The sequence below is a fragment of the Penicillium crustosum genome, assembly GCF_028827405.1.
Source record: "Penicillium crustosum strain IBT 35664 chromosome Unknown utg000001l_segment0_segment0, whole genome shotgun sequence".
In the NCBI taxonomy this organism is placed as follows: domain Eukaryota; kingdom Fungi; phylum Ascomycota; class Eurotiomycetes; order Eurotiales; family Aspergillaceae; genus Penicillium; species Penicillium crustosum.
Genome location: NW_026623122.1, coordinates 5932656 through 5949776, shown reverse-complemented (window position 1 = coordinate 5949776; position 17121 = coordinate 5932656). Strand labels below are relative to the sequence as shown.

The window sequence follows — 17121 nt, the reverse complement described above, 5'->3', positions numbered from 1 at the left end:
TTTTTTGACTGTCTGTTTTTGGTCTCGTCTACCTTCGCCAACTATCGGATACTCTATGCTTTATTATTCTATCCGAAGATTGTCCCCGATATTTAGGCCGGCAACTTCTTCGCGACGCTTTCTGTTGCTGCCTATATATTCAAAAAGGATGTTTTCTGCTGTCCCTCAGCAAGTGGTTTCTGATACCGACCGAACAGATGCCTTCTATCGATCCTTAGCATTGTCTCTGGATGAAGATGACACGGATATCCGCCAGAAGTACCGACCATTCCTTCGTAGCAGCAATGCCACTGAGGACTGGGTCAACAACTTAGACCTGGCCACGGTTCTAGACATGGCCGAGCATAGCATACGGGATACAAATGAGAGGCTGAAAGTTCTGGTGCTTTATGGCAGCCTTCGAAGAAGGTCATATTCACGGCTTGTGGCATTTGAAGCCTCCCGTATCCTGTTCCGACTCGGCTGTGATGTACGCGTTTTTGACCCTGAAGGTCTTCCTGTCAAAAATGATAGCGATACAAGCCACCCGAAAGTACAGGAACTCCGAGAACTCAGTCGTTGGAGTGATGGCCATGTCTGGGTCTCGCCTGAACAACATGGCAATCTAGTGAGTTGCCTCTCCTTCACAATTCTTCAATCACTAGGCGCAACAACTAATTACTCGATCTTCCATAATCATAGACCGCTGTTTTCAAAAACCAGATTGATTGGATTCCTTTGACTACAGGAAGTGTTCGTCCCACCCAGGGCCGGACGCTAGCCATTGCCCAGGTTTGTGGTGGGTCTCAATCATTCAATGCCGTCAACTCTCTGCGGATCCTTGGTCGGTGGATGCGCATGTTTACTATCCCGAATCAATCTTCGATCCCCAAAGCATATACACAATTTCCGGATGAAGGTCAACCAGAAGATCAACGACTCATGCCTAGTGGTAACAGAGATCGCCTGGTGGATTGTATGGAGGAATTTGTCAAATATACGATTCTGATGCGCCCTCATATCGGGCTCTTTGGCGATCGCTTTAGCGAACGGGAGGAGAAGAGATCAAAGGAGGCAAAGATGAATGTCGCTACAGCTAGATGAAAGAGCGGCCAATCCAATATTCCTGTGGGTGGCGTTTTGGATAAGTGCTGATCCCATCTTGCGTCTCGGATGGCGAATAGAGAATAGAATTAGGAACATAGAAATTCGACCCAATGTGCATGATTGTGGCGGTTCACCCGATTCCTTTCCTTTTGATGGCTTCTCAGTTTCTGATTGATGTGACCGGGATTCACCTTGGTCACACGCTGGACTTGATTGAATTTGAGTTACCCCAGTCCGTTGCAACTAAAATGACATTGGCCCCTCTTCTTCCAAACGTTGCCTCACAGGCCATCAGAAAGCTACATTAAATTACCAGCAAAATACTTCTGGGCTCAGTAGGTGCGGAATGTAAATGTACTCATGAATAGTGAAGTCTCATAATTCCATATATTCATTAGGTTTCGAAGGTATGTTGTTTGGTGTGGCCACTCGCCAGCCTTTTGGTACTGTCACTGATTGCCAAAAAATAACTTTGAGTACTAGGGCAGCTAGTCTAGTGACTACATCTATTCCATTTGCGCTGAGTGCGACGCTTATGCGTGCATTCATCACGGCAAATCAGTGGATAAGGTGGATACAAAGGAAGGTGGAATGGTGACTCACTCCCGCATGATGATTGGATCATATTTCGTCGGGCAATATACACCCTGGGACAGATGCCACAAGAGTATACCATAACCGAGGGAGATAGCACGGCGTCACTCTAATAACCCTGGTTGGACTTTACAATCGGGCCAATGCGAAAACACAGATATTCATGTTCGGTCACGCGAGCTACTAAGCTGAGAGGCTTATAACCCCATATTCTGGAGCTTCCAGGGCATTTTCAAAGAGTGTGGTTACGTTGTTGACTTCTCCTGGCACTGTTCAGGTCTAGATCCTTCAATTCAATCCGACTTTCGCGGATCCATTGAAAGTGCTCTTCTCTTTTTACAATGAATCACTCAGCATCAATTGAACAGTCATCGCCAAAAACCAAGAATCGAGTAGCTTTGCAGAGAGACACTGAAGATGGAGACGATGATAGAACAAGTTCCGTCTCGTTTTTGACGCTTCCGCCGTTGAGGGTCATTTTAACTGAAGAGCATCGTCTGTCGCACGAGAAAGGTATTCCCGAAGATAGAAATGAGACAGTAACCGGCCGGTATGTACTTGATCCCTAAGAGCGTCCTCAGCTCACGAAAGTAGAGTGGGAGAACATCGTCAGGAAGAGATTCGACCTAGTCCTTCTCGCCCCCCGGATTATTCCCTCGAGCAGGAGGGAAGTCAACATCAGCAAGCCAACAACAGGAAGCGGGGATACAGGCAAATCAATCCTACGTCACTCCCAACTATACAACCAAAAGCCCTCAGAGCACAGCCGAACCAAAAAGGTTGACGTTTCATTCTAGCCAAACTAATCAATATATCCTAACTCCCACGTCGGTAGTTGCCATCCGAACTCAAGTTGCTGCTCTCGTCTCCAAATCAAATTACGCGCATATGGCTCAGACGTCCGCGCCAGAAGTGGAACTATTCTATCCTGACGGATTGATGGCGGACTTTACAGCAAAGCGTCAGCACCGCAAGCTTTCCGAAAAAGCTAGAAGAGACCGCATGAAAACGGCGCTCAAAGGTTTGTCGGACGTTATGTCCCACCGCGCATGTCCCGAAGCAGCTGGAGGTGCATTGCACCAGGACATTAATGGAAACAGCCAAAGCAAAGAGGTTGCGGGCGGATTTCCCTCGGAACATAGCGACAGGGTATCCGTAGTAGAGGCAGCTACTCTCTATATTCACCAGTTACAAAAGAAGCTCGCGGAGACAAATCACAGGCTGGATGAGGCAAGCCATTCTGGCATGGCAAATCTAGAGAAGAAGACGAATATGTAACATTCCACAATTTCCATTGAAGATATTCTGCTATTACGTCTCGTACGTAGCATTATTCTGAACACACGGCAATATGACATGTACTTAAACCGTAGGAGGACAGAGCAGACTTATCGACTATACATAACCAAGAAGCTGCAAAAACCCGAGAGATCAGTCAACTTATCAACGTGAAAGCATAGCAAGGGAAACTGACCCTGCCGTTATTTGGCGCTGAAGCAAGGATGTCACTATATGAAGATGTTAGAATATCAGGGAATGTGATAGGGAAGGAAACGAACTTATATGCTGCTGCTGTTGTATCGAACCCTCACGTCGTGCCCCAGAAAACAATACGCTTCACAGCAATGGATCTCATGGATCCTATGGGCGACTGTGCAAAGAGCTAGTTTGTTGGGGGTGGCATAATGTGTGATTGGTTCTCTCTCACTCCTTTCTCCACCTTGGAGTAGCATAACGTGACCCTGCAACACGCACTTACGAAAACTCACACCATCCAATCAAGAGGCTTGCAATATCTTTGATCGACGTAGCCTATACTTGGAGAATTCCCAGAGGACCTACAGCTCCCAGGGGTTATATCATTGGTCGACTGGCTCTCCTTTCTCCACAATAAGCTTTCACCTAGGAATTGTCGTCCCTATTTGGCTGTTCTGCTGAAATATGATTTATATTGCTGTGACGATTTGGTTGCAATCTTCGAAAGAGAAGAGATTGTCCTCGTCTGTGGGGTCTCCATTCGTTTGCCTATGGAGAAGACTTCTTTTGGGACTTGCATCCCTCCTATGCATATCCTCGTTGGCTTTCTTGTCAACGTTGCTGGCAGCCGGGATAGGGGAAGAAGGGTGCGAAATATTGTCCCGGTGGAGATGCGCTCTGCCTGTTTGAATAGCGTCGAGATCGGTCACTCGATGAGCGGCGGAAAAAGCAAAGTCGCTGGAGTCAAAGTACGTCCGTTCCTTCCGATTGTCAGCACGCTCACAATAAATCACATTTTAAGTACCTTGGGTTTTTCACCCAGTAAGCCTCTACGCGGCCGCTTTCCGTACTTGCTCAAGTAACGTTTCTCACTTTCAGACAATGGCTGAGGGAATATTATTAGCGCCCTTGCTCCAGGGTTGGGTGGGTGTGGAAAGGCCCTACTTCAGGATATGGTTCCTTGCCCCCTAGAGGGACATGACTTGGACAATGGGTTTTTGATTTGGGTGCCAAGCTTTTAGTGGGAGTTTGCGGTGCCATTCTACCTTGAGACCCGAGGAGTATTGTCGGTGGTCATGATCGTTTCTTCGGCTGGTTCTGTTTTTACCCCCTCTATTGAACACTACGTCATATTTACTTTCTTCCGCTCAATAATTGGCCTGAAACGCCGGAAAATTAGTCCGATACCCAGTTCCCAGCTTCCTTAAGTACGACTGATATCACTCCACGTTATAGCAGTCTCACCAAGCCTAGCTACTACACCACGGCAAGCAGATATCCACGACAAGCAGTCATATTTGACTCCAGGATCCATAGGCACGGTCTAGGCACGCTCTTCGTCGCTCCCAGGAGTTGGAATCCGAAGCGGCTGCAGCCACCGAGGTGGGGAAAGCGGACGCCCAGAGAAGGGCAACAACTGATGCTTTTGATGGAACATCGTAGTCAAGTTCTAAGCATAGCCTTCACCAGGTCTCTTTACGTCTGATACTTACGGCTGTGCGGATCTCAAAATTGCAGGGGGCGCTAGTGCAGTCTAATGGCCTGGCAGGCTTGAGACCGCGGTCTTGGAATCTGCTGGGTCTCTGACTCTGTGTCTACCGCCCTCGAGTCGGTGTCATCGAGCCCTAGTACGTAGTCTCATGTATGCAGACTTCAGTTTTAGGTTACATGTCAACAGGCTTCAGCTACGGTTATTTTAATCGCCTTTGATTTAAGTCTTTAGCCTAATATCCTTGATAGTCTTGTGACAATGAACACATGCCCGATTTGGCCTTCGATCCTCTCGAGCCATGAGACTAGTTTCATGAAACCTTTATTGTCATACTAGAACACATTTAATGTTATACACCAATAATCTCAAATTAACCTATCACTCACATCTGATTCCGCCATCCGATGCTACACGATTATCAACTTTTCAGTCTCTTCGACCGACGCAGCGAAGGCTTGACGCGGGCGGGTCGTCCCTTTGCCCGCTTTTTTACTTCCGGCTGCTCTTCCGAGTGGTCGCGAAGTAGAGATGAGCGCGTCGTATACTGTCGATGGGGCCCTGGTTCGGAACTTGCCGCCTTTGCAGCTCGCTTCGCCATTTTTTGCCTTGTAGCAATCTCCGTTGAGCACGGACCGCTTTTTGTCACCCCAGAACCGACTGAAGACATGAGAATATCAGTACCTGGTTGGTTCGACGGGGGCTCCGTGTTGACAGTATGGGGTTCTAGCAAGCGTGGGTCGATATTCGTTATCTCAAAGCCGACAGAGGAGGCTGGAGTCTCAGTCCTTGATCGAGCTTCGGATTCCGAAGATACCTCTGAGCTGTCAACGGATGTAATGGCGCCGCAAACAGGCCGTGACTCTTCTGGGAGATGGCAAAGTTTGATATTGACATCATATGTGTGCACTTTGGCGGCATGAGCCAGAAACTCAGTGACTTTGGCGAACTTTGGCACATGGCTGCAGGCTGCCCAAGTGCAGCTGATGCCGTCGTGCACATGAAGGAAATGGGCGTCGATGAGATGACGGCGAAGAGAATCTTTTCGCTTGGCTGGAAATTTATGCGGAGGAGGATTCGATGCTGAGCGACGAGATTCACCACAACAGATGATGCAAACATCGGTTGGACATTGTTGAGCATCCTCTTCAAAAGACGCTAGTTGTTCGGACTGTTCAATAGGTCTATTTCCCTCCTCATCGAGATCCCAATTAACTCGATTGCCTCGCCTGCTCGGCTCGCAAAGCTGTAGAAGTGCAACCATGTCCTTGGTAACCTGAATGCGTCGAGTAAGTAATTTGTCCTCGTCAAAATCTTCTGCTTCAGGACCGTAAAAGTTCTCCACAAGCCGAGCTCGTTCAGGAAATACGTAGTCCGGGATAGGGAGCTCCCAGTCTTCTTCAGCGGAACTATCAGCATCGCGTTCCTCAACATCAGATTCGCCGAGAAGCATTTGCTTGATCTGTCGGTCAACTTCAAGCACGGGAGCATTATTAAAATAGTCCTTTCTGGCTGTCTCGCGAGTTTCGATCGCCAATGTTTTCCGAAGTTTGGCCAGGTCTTTTTTGACAGTCTCATGCCTTTGGAAGAGGTGTGGGAAGGTGTCACGGGCGTTCTTGATTGTGCCAGCCACGGACCGCATCTCCGCCATAAGCTCTCTTTTCTCGCGTCTTAGTTGCAGAATTTCAGGGTTTTGGCAAATAGCACGTTTATGAGCTTCGGTAAGATCAGATGGTGCCGATAAATCTCTCTTCCTAAGCATGCTCCCAGCGAAGCTTACCAGACCTTCTTGGGAGGGCCGAAGAAGAACGACATGCTGAAGGTCGCGCGCAATAAATTGTGATTGGTAATGCTTTTCAAACACCGCGTCACCAGACTGCCCGAGCACCCTTTGTCGTTCCTGGCTGGTAAAATTTTCTGCGAGTAGATAGTCAGCTCCGTTGCGAGTGATATCATCTATCATGGCGAAAATGAATTCATCATATCGCGTTCAGCAAGTGACATACTGTTGACTTCATTTGCCGTCCAGCGGCGGTAATTGTAATGCCCAATATCGTCTTCAAATCTAGCATCTCGACCCAACTCCTTGAGCGCCTGCCGACTTGAATCATAGGTCATTGGCAAAGACCCATCGAGTCTGTAGCCGTATGGAGTACGTTCAAGACGTCGAAGGAGAGGCACATTAAGAACCTCGGGCTTCCACCGGAGGGGAAGAGATGAACTGCCTCTTGGAACTCGTAGCCGCCAAATGAGCTCCGGTGTGAGGTCGGCATTGGCAAAAGCTCCATCGCGGAAAGCGAACGCAATGATCTGAGTTATCGGGCAATATGCCAGTTGATAATCGCCGTGCATGAAGAACTTGGTTCTGTTGGCAAGGATCAGTATCGAAGTTGGTTCATGAGAAATTCGAATCAAAATTTCAGCTTACCCATCAGCGCCTTCCGGTCGACCTTTGAGATTGCGAAACTCGATGATGGCACAGAGGACATCACGTTTACTTTGAAGGTCTTTCAGGTAGAAAAGTTCGATATCGCGATAGCAGACCGAGTCCGGAAGATCTTTCAAGGAAATGTGCTTTGGAAGATCACTCTGGAAGGTGTCATCCCGTTTGCGTTTGCCCAAAACTGGATTGCCAAGCGACGAGGTATCTTGAGGAAGCAAGACGCCAGGTCGCGTGCCTGTAATGGCGGACCAGAGCTGGACTGTAGCAAACTGAACAATCATGCTCCCGTGACGAAAGAATCTCGAATGGACCCAGTGATGCCGGTAAATCACACCAAAAGCATCCACATCTAGAGTATTTTTGTCCTTTGTTCGTCGGGGAATTTTGCGCTCGGCTGGGAATACACCTTCGAGAAACTTTTCCAAGGTAAGCATACTCTGTTTAGGAACAGACAGGATATAACTTACTCGTCGCATCTGTTGACGGGCATCCTCACCGACGCGGCGACGGGCGAATAGCTCGAAGTATTGACAAAGGCGTCGCCAGTATTCATCATATGACTGAAGCAGTTTCTTTCGTGATGTTTTGAACATCCAATCAAAAAAGTTCATGTAGATCGTCTGATCCTCCAAAAGAAGAAAGTCCACATAATCCTCGTTCGATTGAATGCAATATCTATTCCCGTGTTATTCTCAGTCACAAGACTTTTCCCGACCAAGTGAGCACTCACTTTCGCCAATAACGTTCGACGACAGCGATGCCTTCTAAGGTCTTTGGCTTAAAGTTTGGAGGGAGCCATCCAAGACTGCGAAAATGCTCCAGTCTGGCTCGAGTTTCCTCGCAAAGAATGGGATCAGTCCAGTATTGGTGCTCATCAGTTTGAGCTGGATGTACAGGCGTAGGTGCCATGGAGGAGGTCAGATACAAAGACCAGGGTGGAAAATTCGTGATATGGGAAACGACAACGTCAAGGTCGGCTTGAGGCGTGGGCAACGAGGATGAGAGAATGGGAGGTGCGATGACACCGGAAGGGAGGGAAGGCGAAGCATCTTATAGGCGCTCAAATGAACTGGGCGAAAAGGGAGGGGACTTAGATTCAGCCGAAGGGGAGCCATTTTCGGCGTCGTCTTGGTCGCCAGTGGAAACGAGGGGAACAACTGTGCAAGTCGAGCGTCAACATCAGGACCGGAGGATGACTAACAGTACTAGGTGGGTGCAGAATAGTGGTGTTACAGGGCAGTGGGCGGTCAAGGGGCGGCTGGACATTCAAAGTTACGGGTGGAAAGGAAGCCGTTTCTGGCGTCAAAAGTGGTCATTTTCGGCGTCATTTTCACAGGTCCTCATATTCTATATGTAAAAAGAACGCAGAGTTGCTCGTAAGAATTTTTAAAAGTGGATGCCCATCCATGTGTACGCGTGACATCTTATAAAAGGGCCTCGGTTCGTTAGAAGACTTGCTCTATGGAGGACATTTGAGATACATTTTCATTTTGAGTAAATTTTGAGCAACTTCACAAGGCTCAGAAAAATGGCAAAGGAATATGTCGATTTTGATGGTCCGGACGACTCCTTGAACCCTCTCAACTGGACCATTTCCAAACGGTATGTCCCTTGAACTCCAGCTGCAAAATGCCCCAGGAACCTAACCGATCGCAAATCTACGTAGGGTATACATAGCAGTATTACTGGCCCTCACCACCATGGTTGTGGCAATGGCAAGCAGCATCTTCACCGTAGCCATACCGAACATAATGGAGATTTACAACATCACCCGCGAGGTTGCAACTTTAGGTGTATCGCTTTACGTCTTTGGTTTTGCATCAGGGCCACTGTGCTGGGCACCATTTTCAGAATTGAAAGGACGATATTACCCTCTCGTGATTTCGACCTTTGGTTTCATGGTCTTCTCTTTTGCAACTGCAGCTTCAAAAGATCTCCAGTCACTCTTCATCCTAAGATACTTCACTGGGTTTTTCGGTTCAGGCCCTTTAACGTTAGCAGGGGCTGTATATGGTGATATCTTCACCCGAAAGGCTCGTGGTATGTCTATGGTTGCCTTTTGCCTCATGGTCTTCACTGGACCTCTCACTGCACCTTTTATTGGTGGATTCATCATGATGAATAGCGATCTCGGATGGCGCTGGACAGCGTATATTCCAGCAATACTCGGCGTTGCATGTTTCATTCTCTTACTTGTTACCCTCGACGAATCTTATCCCCCAGTCATACTGGCTCAGAAAGCAGACAAACTGCGGCGCGACACCGGCGATTGGTCTCTTCGAGCGAAACACGACGAACTAAAGCTTGATCTACGAACGATTGGGACGGACTTTGTGAGCCGACCGCTAAAGATGCTACTTTTCGATCCGATTGTGCTGTGTATGAGTGTTTTCGCCGCATTTGTTTACGGTCTGCTGTATCTTTTCCTGACTGCCTATCCGATCGTCTTCCAGAAGATCCATGGTATGAACCGGGGCGTTGGAGGGTTGCCCTTTATCGGGATAATCGTCGGTGAGGCTTTTGGGGCTATCGGGGTTTTTGCCATCCAGCCGTGGATACAACGCAAAGCGAAAATAAACGGCGGTGAAGTGATGCCGGAATGGCTGTTGGTAATAGCCATACCAGGAGCCATGTCATTTTCGGCCGGGTTGTTCTGGTTGGGTTGGACTGGTTATAAGGAACATACCCCTTGGATTGTTCCCACACTCTCCGGGCTTCTGACTGGGTTTGGATTGTTGACCATGTTCCTGCCGTCGATTGCTTATCTAGTTGAGGCACGACCAAAAACGTAAGTGTGATCCAATGTTAATTTCTCGTCAATTAAAGCAATTGTTCTAATAATTCACAGATCGGCGTCCGCTGTTGCCGCACACACGTTCCTACGGTCGATTGCTGGCGGTGTGTTTCCTCTTTTTGCATTTTATATGGTGAGCTAATTTCCTAATTTTGTATGGGGGCTGTGAACTAATGATTGATTTGTCAGTTTGATGCTCTCGGGGTCGAATGGGCCTGTACGGTGCTTGGATGCGTAGCAGCCATCCTGATTCCTGTTCCAGTATTGCTCTATGTATATGGTGCTCGGATCAGATTATCCTCTAGATCTTTAGAGATTGGCCAGCCGTGATAACGGCGGATTTGTTTGTGAAGGAGTTGGAAAATACCGGCAAGTAGTGGGTTGGATAACAATAGATTTAAAGAGGGAGGGGTTTACTAGACTTGACAGTCCACCTTACGCAACCATTTTATATATCCTCCGACTGACTCAACTCGTAGACTTTGCGGAATTAGTCCTTCCTCCAGGCTCATAGATAAAGAAATATACCCCATACACCCCACTACCACCATATGCAGAGTCGTCCTGGACGAGCTCTCCTATAAGTCGAAATCCCATACGTTTATACAGTTCAGCCCCCTCTGCCAAAGCGTGGACGAAAATATCTAACCCCATCTTGTCTGCCTGGTCCATTCCGCTCTTTACTAACGCCCTCCCAACTCCTTTACGCTGGTTGTCCGGATGCACAGCAAGGTATTCCAAAGCTGTTAACCGACACGTTAGACTAGGAGGAATTTCATGCCGATACGTAACTTACTCATATACGGTGTCTTTGGCGTCACTTCCTTCTCGAGTGCATTTACACGGTCTAACAGCACGTCGGCATCGTCGTTAGGATCCCAGACAACCGTCTCGGCAATCCGCCGGATCTCGGCCTCCTTCTCAGGCTCGACCGCCGGGACCTGGGCCTCGGGCCATATCAGCATGCCATCATCTGGGTTTGTCTTATGAGACGGTGGTAAGCGCCACCGGGCGTAGCCGAGTATACGACCCGTCTCTGGATCCACTGCTTTCTGATGTCGCAAAGTCTCCCGGTTGTTTAGTAGGTTGCGTGGAAACCGTAGGGCTATCTGCAAAATGTGGTACTCGAGGGTCCGATGGCGCCAGGCTAAGACCCAGTGCGGGTCAACCCAGAAAGCGGGGATGCTATTGGCAGCTAGGGCGGTGCCATCGGCGACGCTGCATTGGGAGAGTATAAAGTGAATCATGTTAGGCAAGGTGACAGAAATCTCGCTTTACGCTAAGATATGGGGTGCATGAAAGATGGGATATGTATGCCTCTAACTAAAATGACAAAAATCCTCTATTTATCCAGACAAGCTTACTAAACATAATATGTACTTCTCTACGGACCTTGGTAGCACGCCATCATGGCGGTCCGACGGTTGTCCGGGGTTCAATACACCTTGTCCCAGACGCTTTCTTGGTGAATAACGAGCAGGTAGCATTTTCCTCCAAGAACCTCGCATAATAATGCAAGTAGCTACTCTTTGTAGGAGATCCTGCAACAAATCCCATTCCCCACAAAGCTTCCAGATAAATTAACTACTGTGGCCATTGATATCGACTCTGTTGCTTCATCGAGAATTGATGTTTCAAAAGTTCCCCTCCTCCTATGGGGTGTTAGAATATGAATGAAATTAGGCGTGCCTGGTCAGAATAACATACCGTGGATAATCGACCTCGTCGGTCTCTATGTCGGTCAAGTTTTTCCCGTGATTTGGCCGCCGTGTTAAATAATGTATTTCAACATGAGATGGAATAGCTGCATAAAAGAAGTCAAGAATGTATATATTTGTCTTTGCTCTCAGTATTGCACTTTTGACCAATGCTAGGAGAGTAGAAATATACGGTGCTGCGGCGGCCTATGCTGCAGTATTAATTGTGTTCATTTCCGGAACAATAGGAGCAGTACCAGCCTGAGCTGTCCAGTTCTCACCCGTGTCTGTACACTCATCCCGATTTGGAAGGTCTGTTGTCACCAATGGCGCGTACTCTATAATAGGCCATGTGCTCCATTTTTCGTCCACATTATCTGGGGATTTCCAGGGATACCGGGGGAAGCTTCCCCGCAGTCAATCCGCGATTCGCCTGCTGATATGGATGGACTCTCGCTCGCCGCACTTTCGGATAAGTTATCCGGCTAATTCAATTCTACTTATTATTGGGGATCATTCCTGTTGGGATGTTTCCACCTTTGGAAGGTTCCACAGTATGATGTGTAAGCGGAAAGTGGCCCGGTGGAGGCTCCGAAAAGCTGCAGTCCGCGGGGATACCGGGGGTATACAAGCCGCATGCCCGTGACTGTAGATCACACTCAACATATTTGACTAGATGATTAAATATAACCCTATTTCTTGCATGGCACATTATCTAAAAAACCCAATTTGAGGATATCTTTTACTATATCTACTCTTCTTTCCTTGCTTTTGAAATAAGAATCAAAATGTCTGTTCCCTCTCAAAAGCCCCGGAAGGACTTCCCAAACCGCCCACAATTTTCAGGTTTCATGAAGCCATGCCGAGTTGAAGGAGAAGTTCTGAATCTAGAAGTGTATGGTGAAATACCGAAAGACATTGATGGGACATTCTACCGGGTGATGCCAGATCCCCAATTCTCGCCCTTCATCGAGAATGACCCAGTAAGCGACTTCACGCGAATGGTTAATTCCGAAATAGCAGGACATCTGACACTACAGCAGTGGTTCAACGGCGATGGCAATATCAGCGCCTTCAAAATCAAAGATGGTTCAGTCTCCTTCAAGCAGCGTTTTGTCCGAACAGAGAAATTTGTCCGGGAACGAGAGGCTCAAAGAGCATTGATTGGTACCCAACCGTTCATAAGCTCATAAAGAACCAGTGAGCTCATTTATTTATGTAGGCAAATACCGCAACAAATTTACCGATGCGGTGGAATTGAAGATCCGTACCACGGCGAACACAAATGTCGTTCACTTTAACGGCAAATTGCTGGCTCTGAAGGAAGACGCCCCGCCATATGCATTGGATCCTCACACCCTCGAGACAACTGGCCTGTACGACTTCGATGGACAGTTGCCCAGTTTGACTTTCACCGCGCACCCGAAATTCGACCCGCTCACAGGTGAGATGCTGTGCTTCGGATACGAAGCCAAGGGGGATGGAACACCTGATATTTGTTATTATCGCATTGCACCCGACGGAAAGTTCATGGAAACTGTCTGGTTGATTGCGCCTGTTTTAGCTATGATACACGATTTTGCGGTCACCGAGAACTGGGTGAGTGGTGATTCATGTATTTTCTTTTAGCAACCTCTTTTCTGATATTGTTCCATCTTGTTATTCTAGGTCGTTTTCCCAATCATTCCTCAACTCTGCGACATTGAGAGGATGAAACAGGGCGGCGAGCACTGGCAGTGGAGCCCTGAAACTCCATTCTATATTGGAGTCCTTCCACGACGAGGAGCAAAGCCATCCGATCTCAAGGTATATTCCCAACAGCTTGTTGCTCTCTTTCCGCCATCTAATAATTTGTCGCCGTTCCTAGTGGTTCCGCTACCAAAACTCTTTCCCGGGCCATGTAGCCAACGCCTACGAAGACGAATTCGGCAACATCATACTCGATCTCGGACTAAGCGCGATGAACGTCTTCTTCTGGTGGCCGGATGCGCAAGGAAAATCCCCTGAGCCGAGTTCTATCCACTCTCAGCTAACCCGGTTCACCATCAACCCAAAATCCGAGGAGCTTGACTTGGTGAACCCAACGGTTCTCCAAAGCGACAACTCGGAATTCTACCGTATTGACGACCGCTTCACCACCAAGCCGTACAAGCACTGTTTCTTCGACCTGATGAACCCTGCCCTTGGAACCGATTTCCCGACTATCACGCCTCAACTGGGCGGTGGATATCCGCTGTATAACGCTCTGGCGCATTTGAATATTGAGACTGGGGTAACAGAAATCTACTTCCCTGGGAAGACACATATGGTGCAAGAGCCAGTTTTCATTCCGCGACGCGGATCTAGCGTTGAGGGTGATGGGTATGTGATGGCTTTGGTGAATAACTATGTTTCCATGTGTAGCGAGCTGCACTTACTAGATACGAGAGATTTCACCAGGGCAAAGGCTATCATTCTGATGCCACTTCGGTTAAGGCAGGGTTTGCACGGGAATTGGGTTGAGGGTGAGGATCTGGAGGTTGGGGCTTATCGCAGAACCTAGGGCCAATGGAGCAACGGCGAGGAACTTAGTTTACTTTCACATGATTATTGAAAATTAGCTCGGGCTTAGCGGGACCTAGAGGTGATCGAGTCAGCTAAGTCGAAGTCAAATAATATTTTTAGGAGAAAAGGAGAAAAAGGAGGGGTGCGTCACCTTCTGGGAGAATTCTCAAGTTTCCGCAACATGATTGGTCAAGGAGACACCTAGGTTTCACTACAACTTCCCGACGTCGCATATCATCCCAGGCTTTCTCTTTTGAGACTTACTCTCACATTTATCCCATGGCAGACTATCCTCAGTATTCGACCCCGTCGGTGGGTGCTTCCAATCACATCCAACAGACAAAAATACAGGGCCCCAAGCGCAAGAGAGTGTCCGTGGCATGTCGGCCCTGTAGGATCCGCAAGTCTCGTGTATGTTATACCATCGCCATTGATATATTTTAGAGCTGATGGCTCAATTTTCCAATATCACAGTGCGATGGCGCACGGCCATGTTCGACATGCGAAGATATGGGCGCGGAGTGCAGATATGAGCAGCCGTACAGCCAGCCTGTAGCGACAACTAACCCCGGCAACAGTGAGCGGTGAGTTAAATTGTTTGGCATATCTTGTGATCTAAACTCATCGGTTTAGGCAAGAGGGGAGTCTGCTCGAGCAGCGGGTACAGGCATTAGAAAAAAGGTTGCGGCTTTCCGGCCTAAACGAGCAATTCGATAGTCCTCAAATCCACACAGCCACTTCTCCCCAAATCCAGGAGAACCATGAATCCCAACGTAGTCCGGGAGTGAAAGGGCCGTTGGATCAAGACGACGAAGTGGATGGTATGGGCGCCGTAGCGCTCAGAGATGGGGTTGACGAAGAAGAATACTTCGGTAAAGTTCGATTTATCCCGGCAAAATATTTTATGGGACTCTGTCTAAAGATTTTAAAGGCGCTTCATCGAATGTGGCTTTCTTGCGCCTCATCATTCACGCTGTTGGCCATCCAGTCAGCCCGTCCGGCAATGTACCTCTCTCAAACACAGACGCTTCCACCGACGGCCAATCAAACGATAACCACTTCGATGCATTCCTGAGAAGGCCACCGGGTATTAGTAGTCTACCCGAGACTAAGGGAAGAGTCCGCGTCGATCCCTTTGCGCTTCCTCCTCAAATGGAAGCAAACGCCTTGTTGCATTTGTTCTTCACCACGATCAATCTAATGATTCCCTGCATCCATGAAGACTCGTTCCGAGACATGTACAACAAGATGCAAGTTAGCGGGACTCGGAATGTTCGCAGATCCTGGCTAGGAAGTCTAAATGTCGTATTCGCCCTCGCGACAAATGTGATGACGGCAACTTCACCAGATATTGAAAGGGCTACGAGATCCAGTATGTACTTCGAGAGAGCGATGGAATTAGTAAAATCAGATATGCTGGGGCGTCTTTCATTAGAAATGGGTATGGCACACACTTGATACCTTACATTCAACCCACACTGACGTGCTCAGTGCAATTATTCCTTTTGATGGAGGCGTACCTTGAAGGAACTACGTCTTCATCACTTGCCTGGACGTTGCATGGCCTGGCTGTGAAAGGGGCATACCAGCTTGGTCTTCACGTCATGAACTTGAAGAGCATCTCGCAAATCGATCGGGAGGTGCGCAGGAGATCATGGTATTGGTGTGTTATGAATGATCGGTATGTGGCTATAATTCCGTACATGGTGCAGTATACTAACGATGAAAAGGTTCCTGAGCGTGACTTACGGACGGCCCCCTTTGATTCCCTTGTCCCATGTGAGACCCGAGGCAAGCCCCTATCTACCATTCAGCAATGCGCCGAGTGGTGTTACCGTATCCAGTCTGGCTTATTTTGATGCTATGATGTGAGCAAATCTTCATGGAAGACTTTTGCAGCGTTGACTGATTTTGATAGGTCCGTTACTCACATCATGGGCGACGCCCTGGAGCATCTCTACGATCAAAACCTCGGGTTTCGCACCCATCTCCCCATGAGTGAAACCCTTAATCAGATCTCCAAACTACGCTGGGAACTCGCCCAGTGGCAGGATACTCTCCCACCATCTCTACAAATTATAACCTCTCAGGAGGCGGTGTATGATGTCCCTTTGACAGCCGGAACCATGAGACTCCGCGTCCTACTTTCTCTCCGCTTTCTCGGTGCGAGAATACTCATTCTACGCCCAGTACTAAGTCAATTCCTCGATCTGCCTGGTACGACAGCCTCAAACGAACACCAGGCGGAATGGTTGCGGAATTCAGGTGCTGTTTTGCTAGCGGATTTGGTCCGCACGTGTGGCGATATCCTGCAAATCAGTAATAACATATTGTCTGGTTCCAAAACTGATGGGAATTTACTTGGGGCATGGTGGTTTTCTTGTTATTATAGTATGCATACCCTGGGTCTTATGACGGTTGATTAGATACTAACTACGCGCAGCTTTCAACTCATCCCTGGCGGTCTTGGGAATCCTTCTGATAAAAAGAATCCCCGCATACTCCGGACAATTATCTACCTTTTCCGTGTCTGAACTACGGGGTCTGCTCGAGACAGCTGTGGAGATCCTAGGTGGGCTGAACAAAGGCAGTGAAACCGTCATGCGCTGTCGAGATACTTTGACGAGGCTTATCACTGCATTTGATTTTGATGGTAAGGATGGCCATCCATTTCTTGATACCACCTCATGTGACTGACAAATCAACGTGCAGCAAATGTAGCCGGATGCGCACCAGCATCATTCTCACTATCCCCATCCAGCGCGTGGGCGTGGCAACTGGTTAATCCAGGCTTGTTCAGCTCGGAAGTACCCTTAAGTCTTGCTCCAGGGACGTTTGATCCTCTGCCTGGCTCTCAGTTGCCCATGTCGACTAATCTTGGAGTGCGCCCGGAGCACGACGTCTCTCATTTCCCTGGATGAGTTGTCGTGACTCCACCCGTATTGTAGAAAAGTACAGATTTTTGATAGGATGCCGTTCCAAGCAGAACTGCCCGTAA

General features: G+C 48.3%; 8 protein-coding genes across 8 annotated transcripts; 5 read left to right on the top strand and 3 right to left on the bottom strand.

Moving 5' to 3' along the window:
• Window positions 1-55: 55 nt before the first annotated feature.
• Window positions 56-1083, top strand: N7487_002239 (uncharacterized protein; the record flags this gene model as incomplete). Its single annotated transcript, XM_056869986.1, has 2 exons — window positions 56-607; window positions 682-1083. The coding sequence occupies 2 exons, from the start codon at window positions 56-58 to the stop codon at window positions 1081-1083; spliced, it is 954 nt and encodes a 317-aa protein (XP_056734770.1).
• A 1485-nt stretch (window positions 1084-2568) lies between these two features.
• Window positions 2569-2958, top strand: N7487_002238 (helix-loop-helix DNA-binding domain-containing protein; the record flags this gene model as incomplete). The annotated part of the gene is made up of 1 exon (XM_056869985.1): window positions 2569-2958. One exon carries the CDS (start codon window positions 2569-2571, stop codon window positions 2956-2958), a length of 390 nt encoding a protein of 129 aa, XP_056734769.1.
• A 668-nt stretch (window positions 2959-3626) lies between these two features.
• Window positions 3627-4116, bottom strand: N7487_002237 (uncharacterized protein; the record flags this gene model as incomplete). The annotated part of the gene is made up of 2 exons (XM_056869984.1): window positions 3962-4116; window positions 3627-3935 (listed from the first exon to the last, which is right to left on the bottom strand). Exon 2 carries the CDS (start codon window positions 3747-3749, stop codon window positions 3627-3629), a length of 123 nt encoding a protein of 40 aa, XP_056734768.1. The 5' UTR covers window positions 3750-3935; window positions 3962-4116.
• Window positions 4117-5066: 950 nt separating this feature from the next.
• Window positions 5067-7997, bottom strand: N7487_002236 (uncharacterized protein; the record flags this gene model as incomplete). Its single annotated transcript, XM_056869983.1, has 5 exons — window positions 5067-6562; window positions 6652-7010; window positions 7074-7504; window positions 7556-7763; window positions 7819-7997. The coding sequence occupies 5 exons, from the start codon at window positions 7995-7997 to the stop codon at window positions 5067-5069; spliced, it is 2673 nt and encodes an 890-aa protein (XP_056734767.1).
• A 619-nt stretch (window positions 7998-8616) lies between these two features.
• On the top strand, window positions 8617-10212 carry N7487_002235 (MFS transporter; the record flags this gene model as incomplete). The annotated part of the gene is made up of 4 exons (XM_056869982.1): window positions 8617-8690; window positions 8755-9876; window positions 9937-10015; window positions 10072-10212. The coding sequence occupies 4 exons, from the start codon at window positions 8617-8619 to the stop codon at window positions 10210-10212; spliced, it is 1416 nt and encodes a 471-aa protein (XP_056734766.1).
• Window positions 10213-10350: 138 nt separating this feature from the next.
• Window positions 10351-11502, bottom strand: N7487_002234 (GNAT family N-acetyltransferase; the record flags this gene model as incomplete). The annotated part of the gene is made up of 3 exons (XM_056869981.1): window positions 10351-10625; window positions 10679-11100; window positions 11471-11502. 3 exons carry the CDS (start codon window positions 11500-11502, stop codon window positions 10351-10353), a joined length of 729 nt encoding a protein of 242 aa, XP_056734765.1.
• Window positions 11503-12367: 865 nt separating this feature from the next.
• On the top strand, window positions 12368-14121 carry N7487_002233 (carotenoid oxygenase family protein; the record flags this gene model as incomplete). Its single annotated transcript, XM_056869980.1, has 5 exons — window positions 12368-12562; window positions 12620-12746; window positions 12802-13178; window positions 13248-13385; window positions 13447-14121. 5 exons carry the CDS (start codon window positions 12368-12370, stop codon window positions 14119-14121), a joined length of 1512 nt encoding a protein of 503 aa, XP_056734764.1.
• A 281-nt stretch (window positions 14122-14402) lies between these two features.
• Window positions 14403-17044, top strand: N7487_002232 (uncharacterized protein; the record flags this gene model as incomplete). The annotated part of the gene is made up of 9 exons (XM_056869979.1): window positions 14403-14534; window positions 14598-14707; window positions 14757-14995; window positions 15055-15564; window positions 15615-15804; window positions 15854-15991; window positions 16042-16514; window positions 16567-16776; window positions 16836-17044. 9 exons carry the CDS (start codon window positions 14403-14405, stop codon window positions 17042-17044), a joined length of 2211 nt encoding a protein of 736 aa, XP_056734763.1.
• Between the last annotated feature and the right edge of the window lie 77 nt (window positions 17045-17121).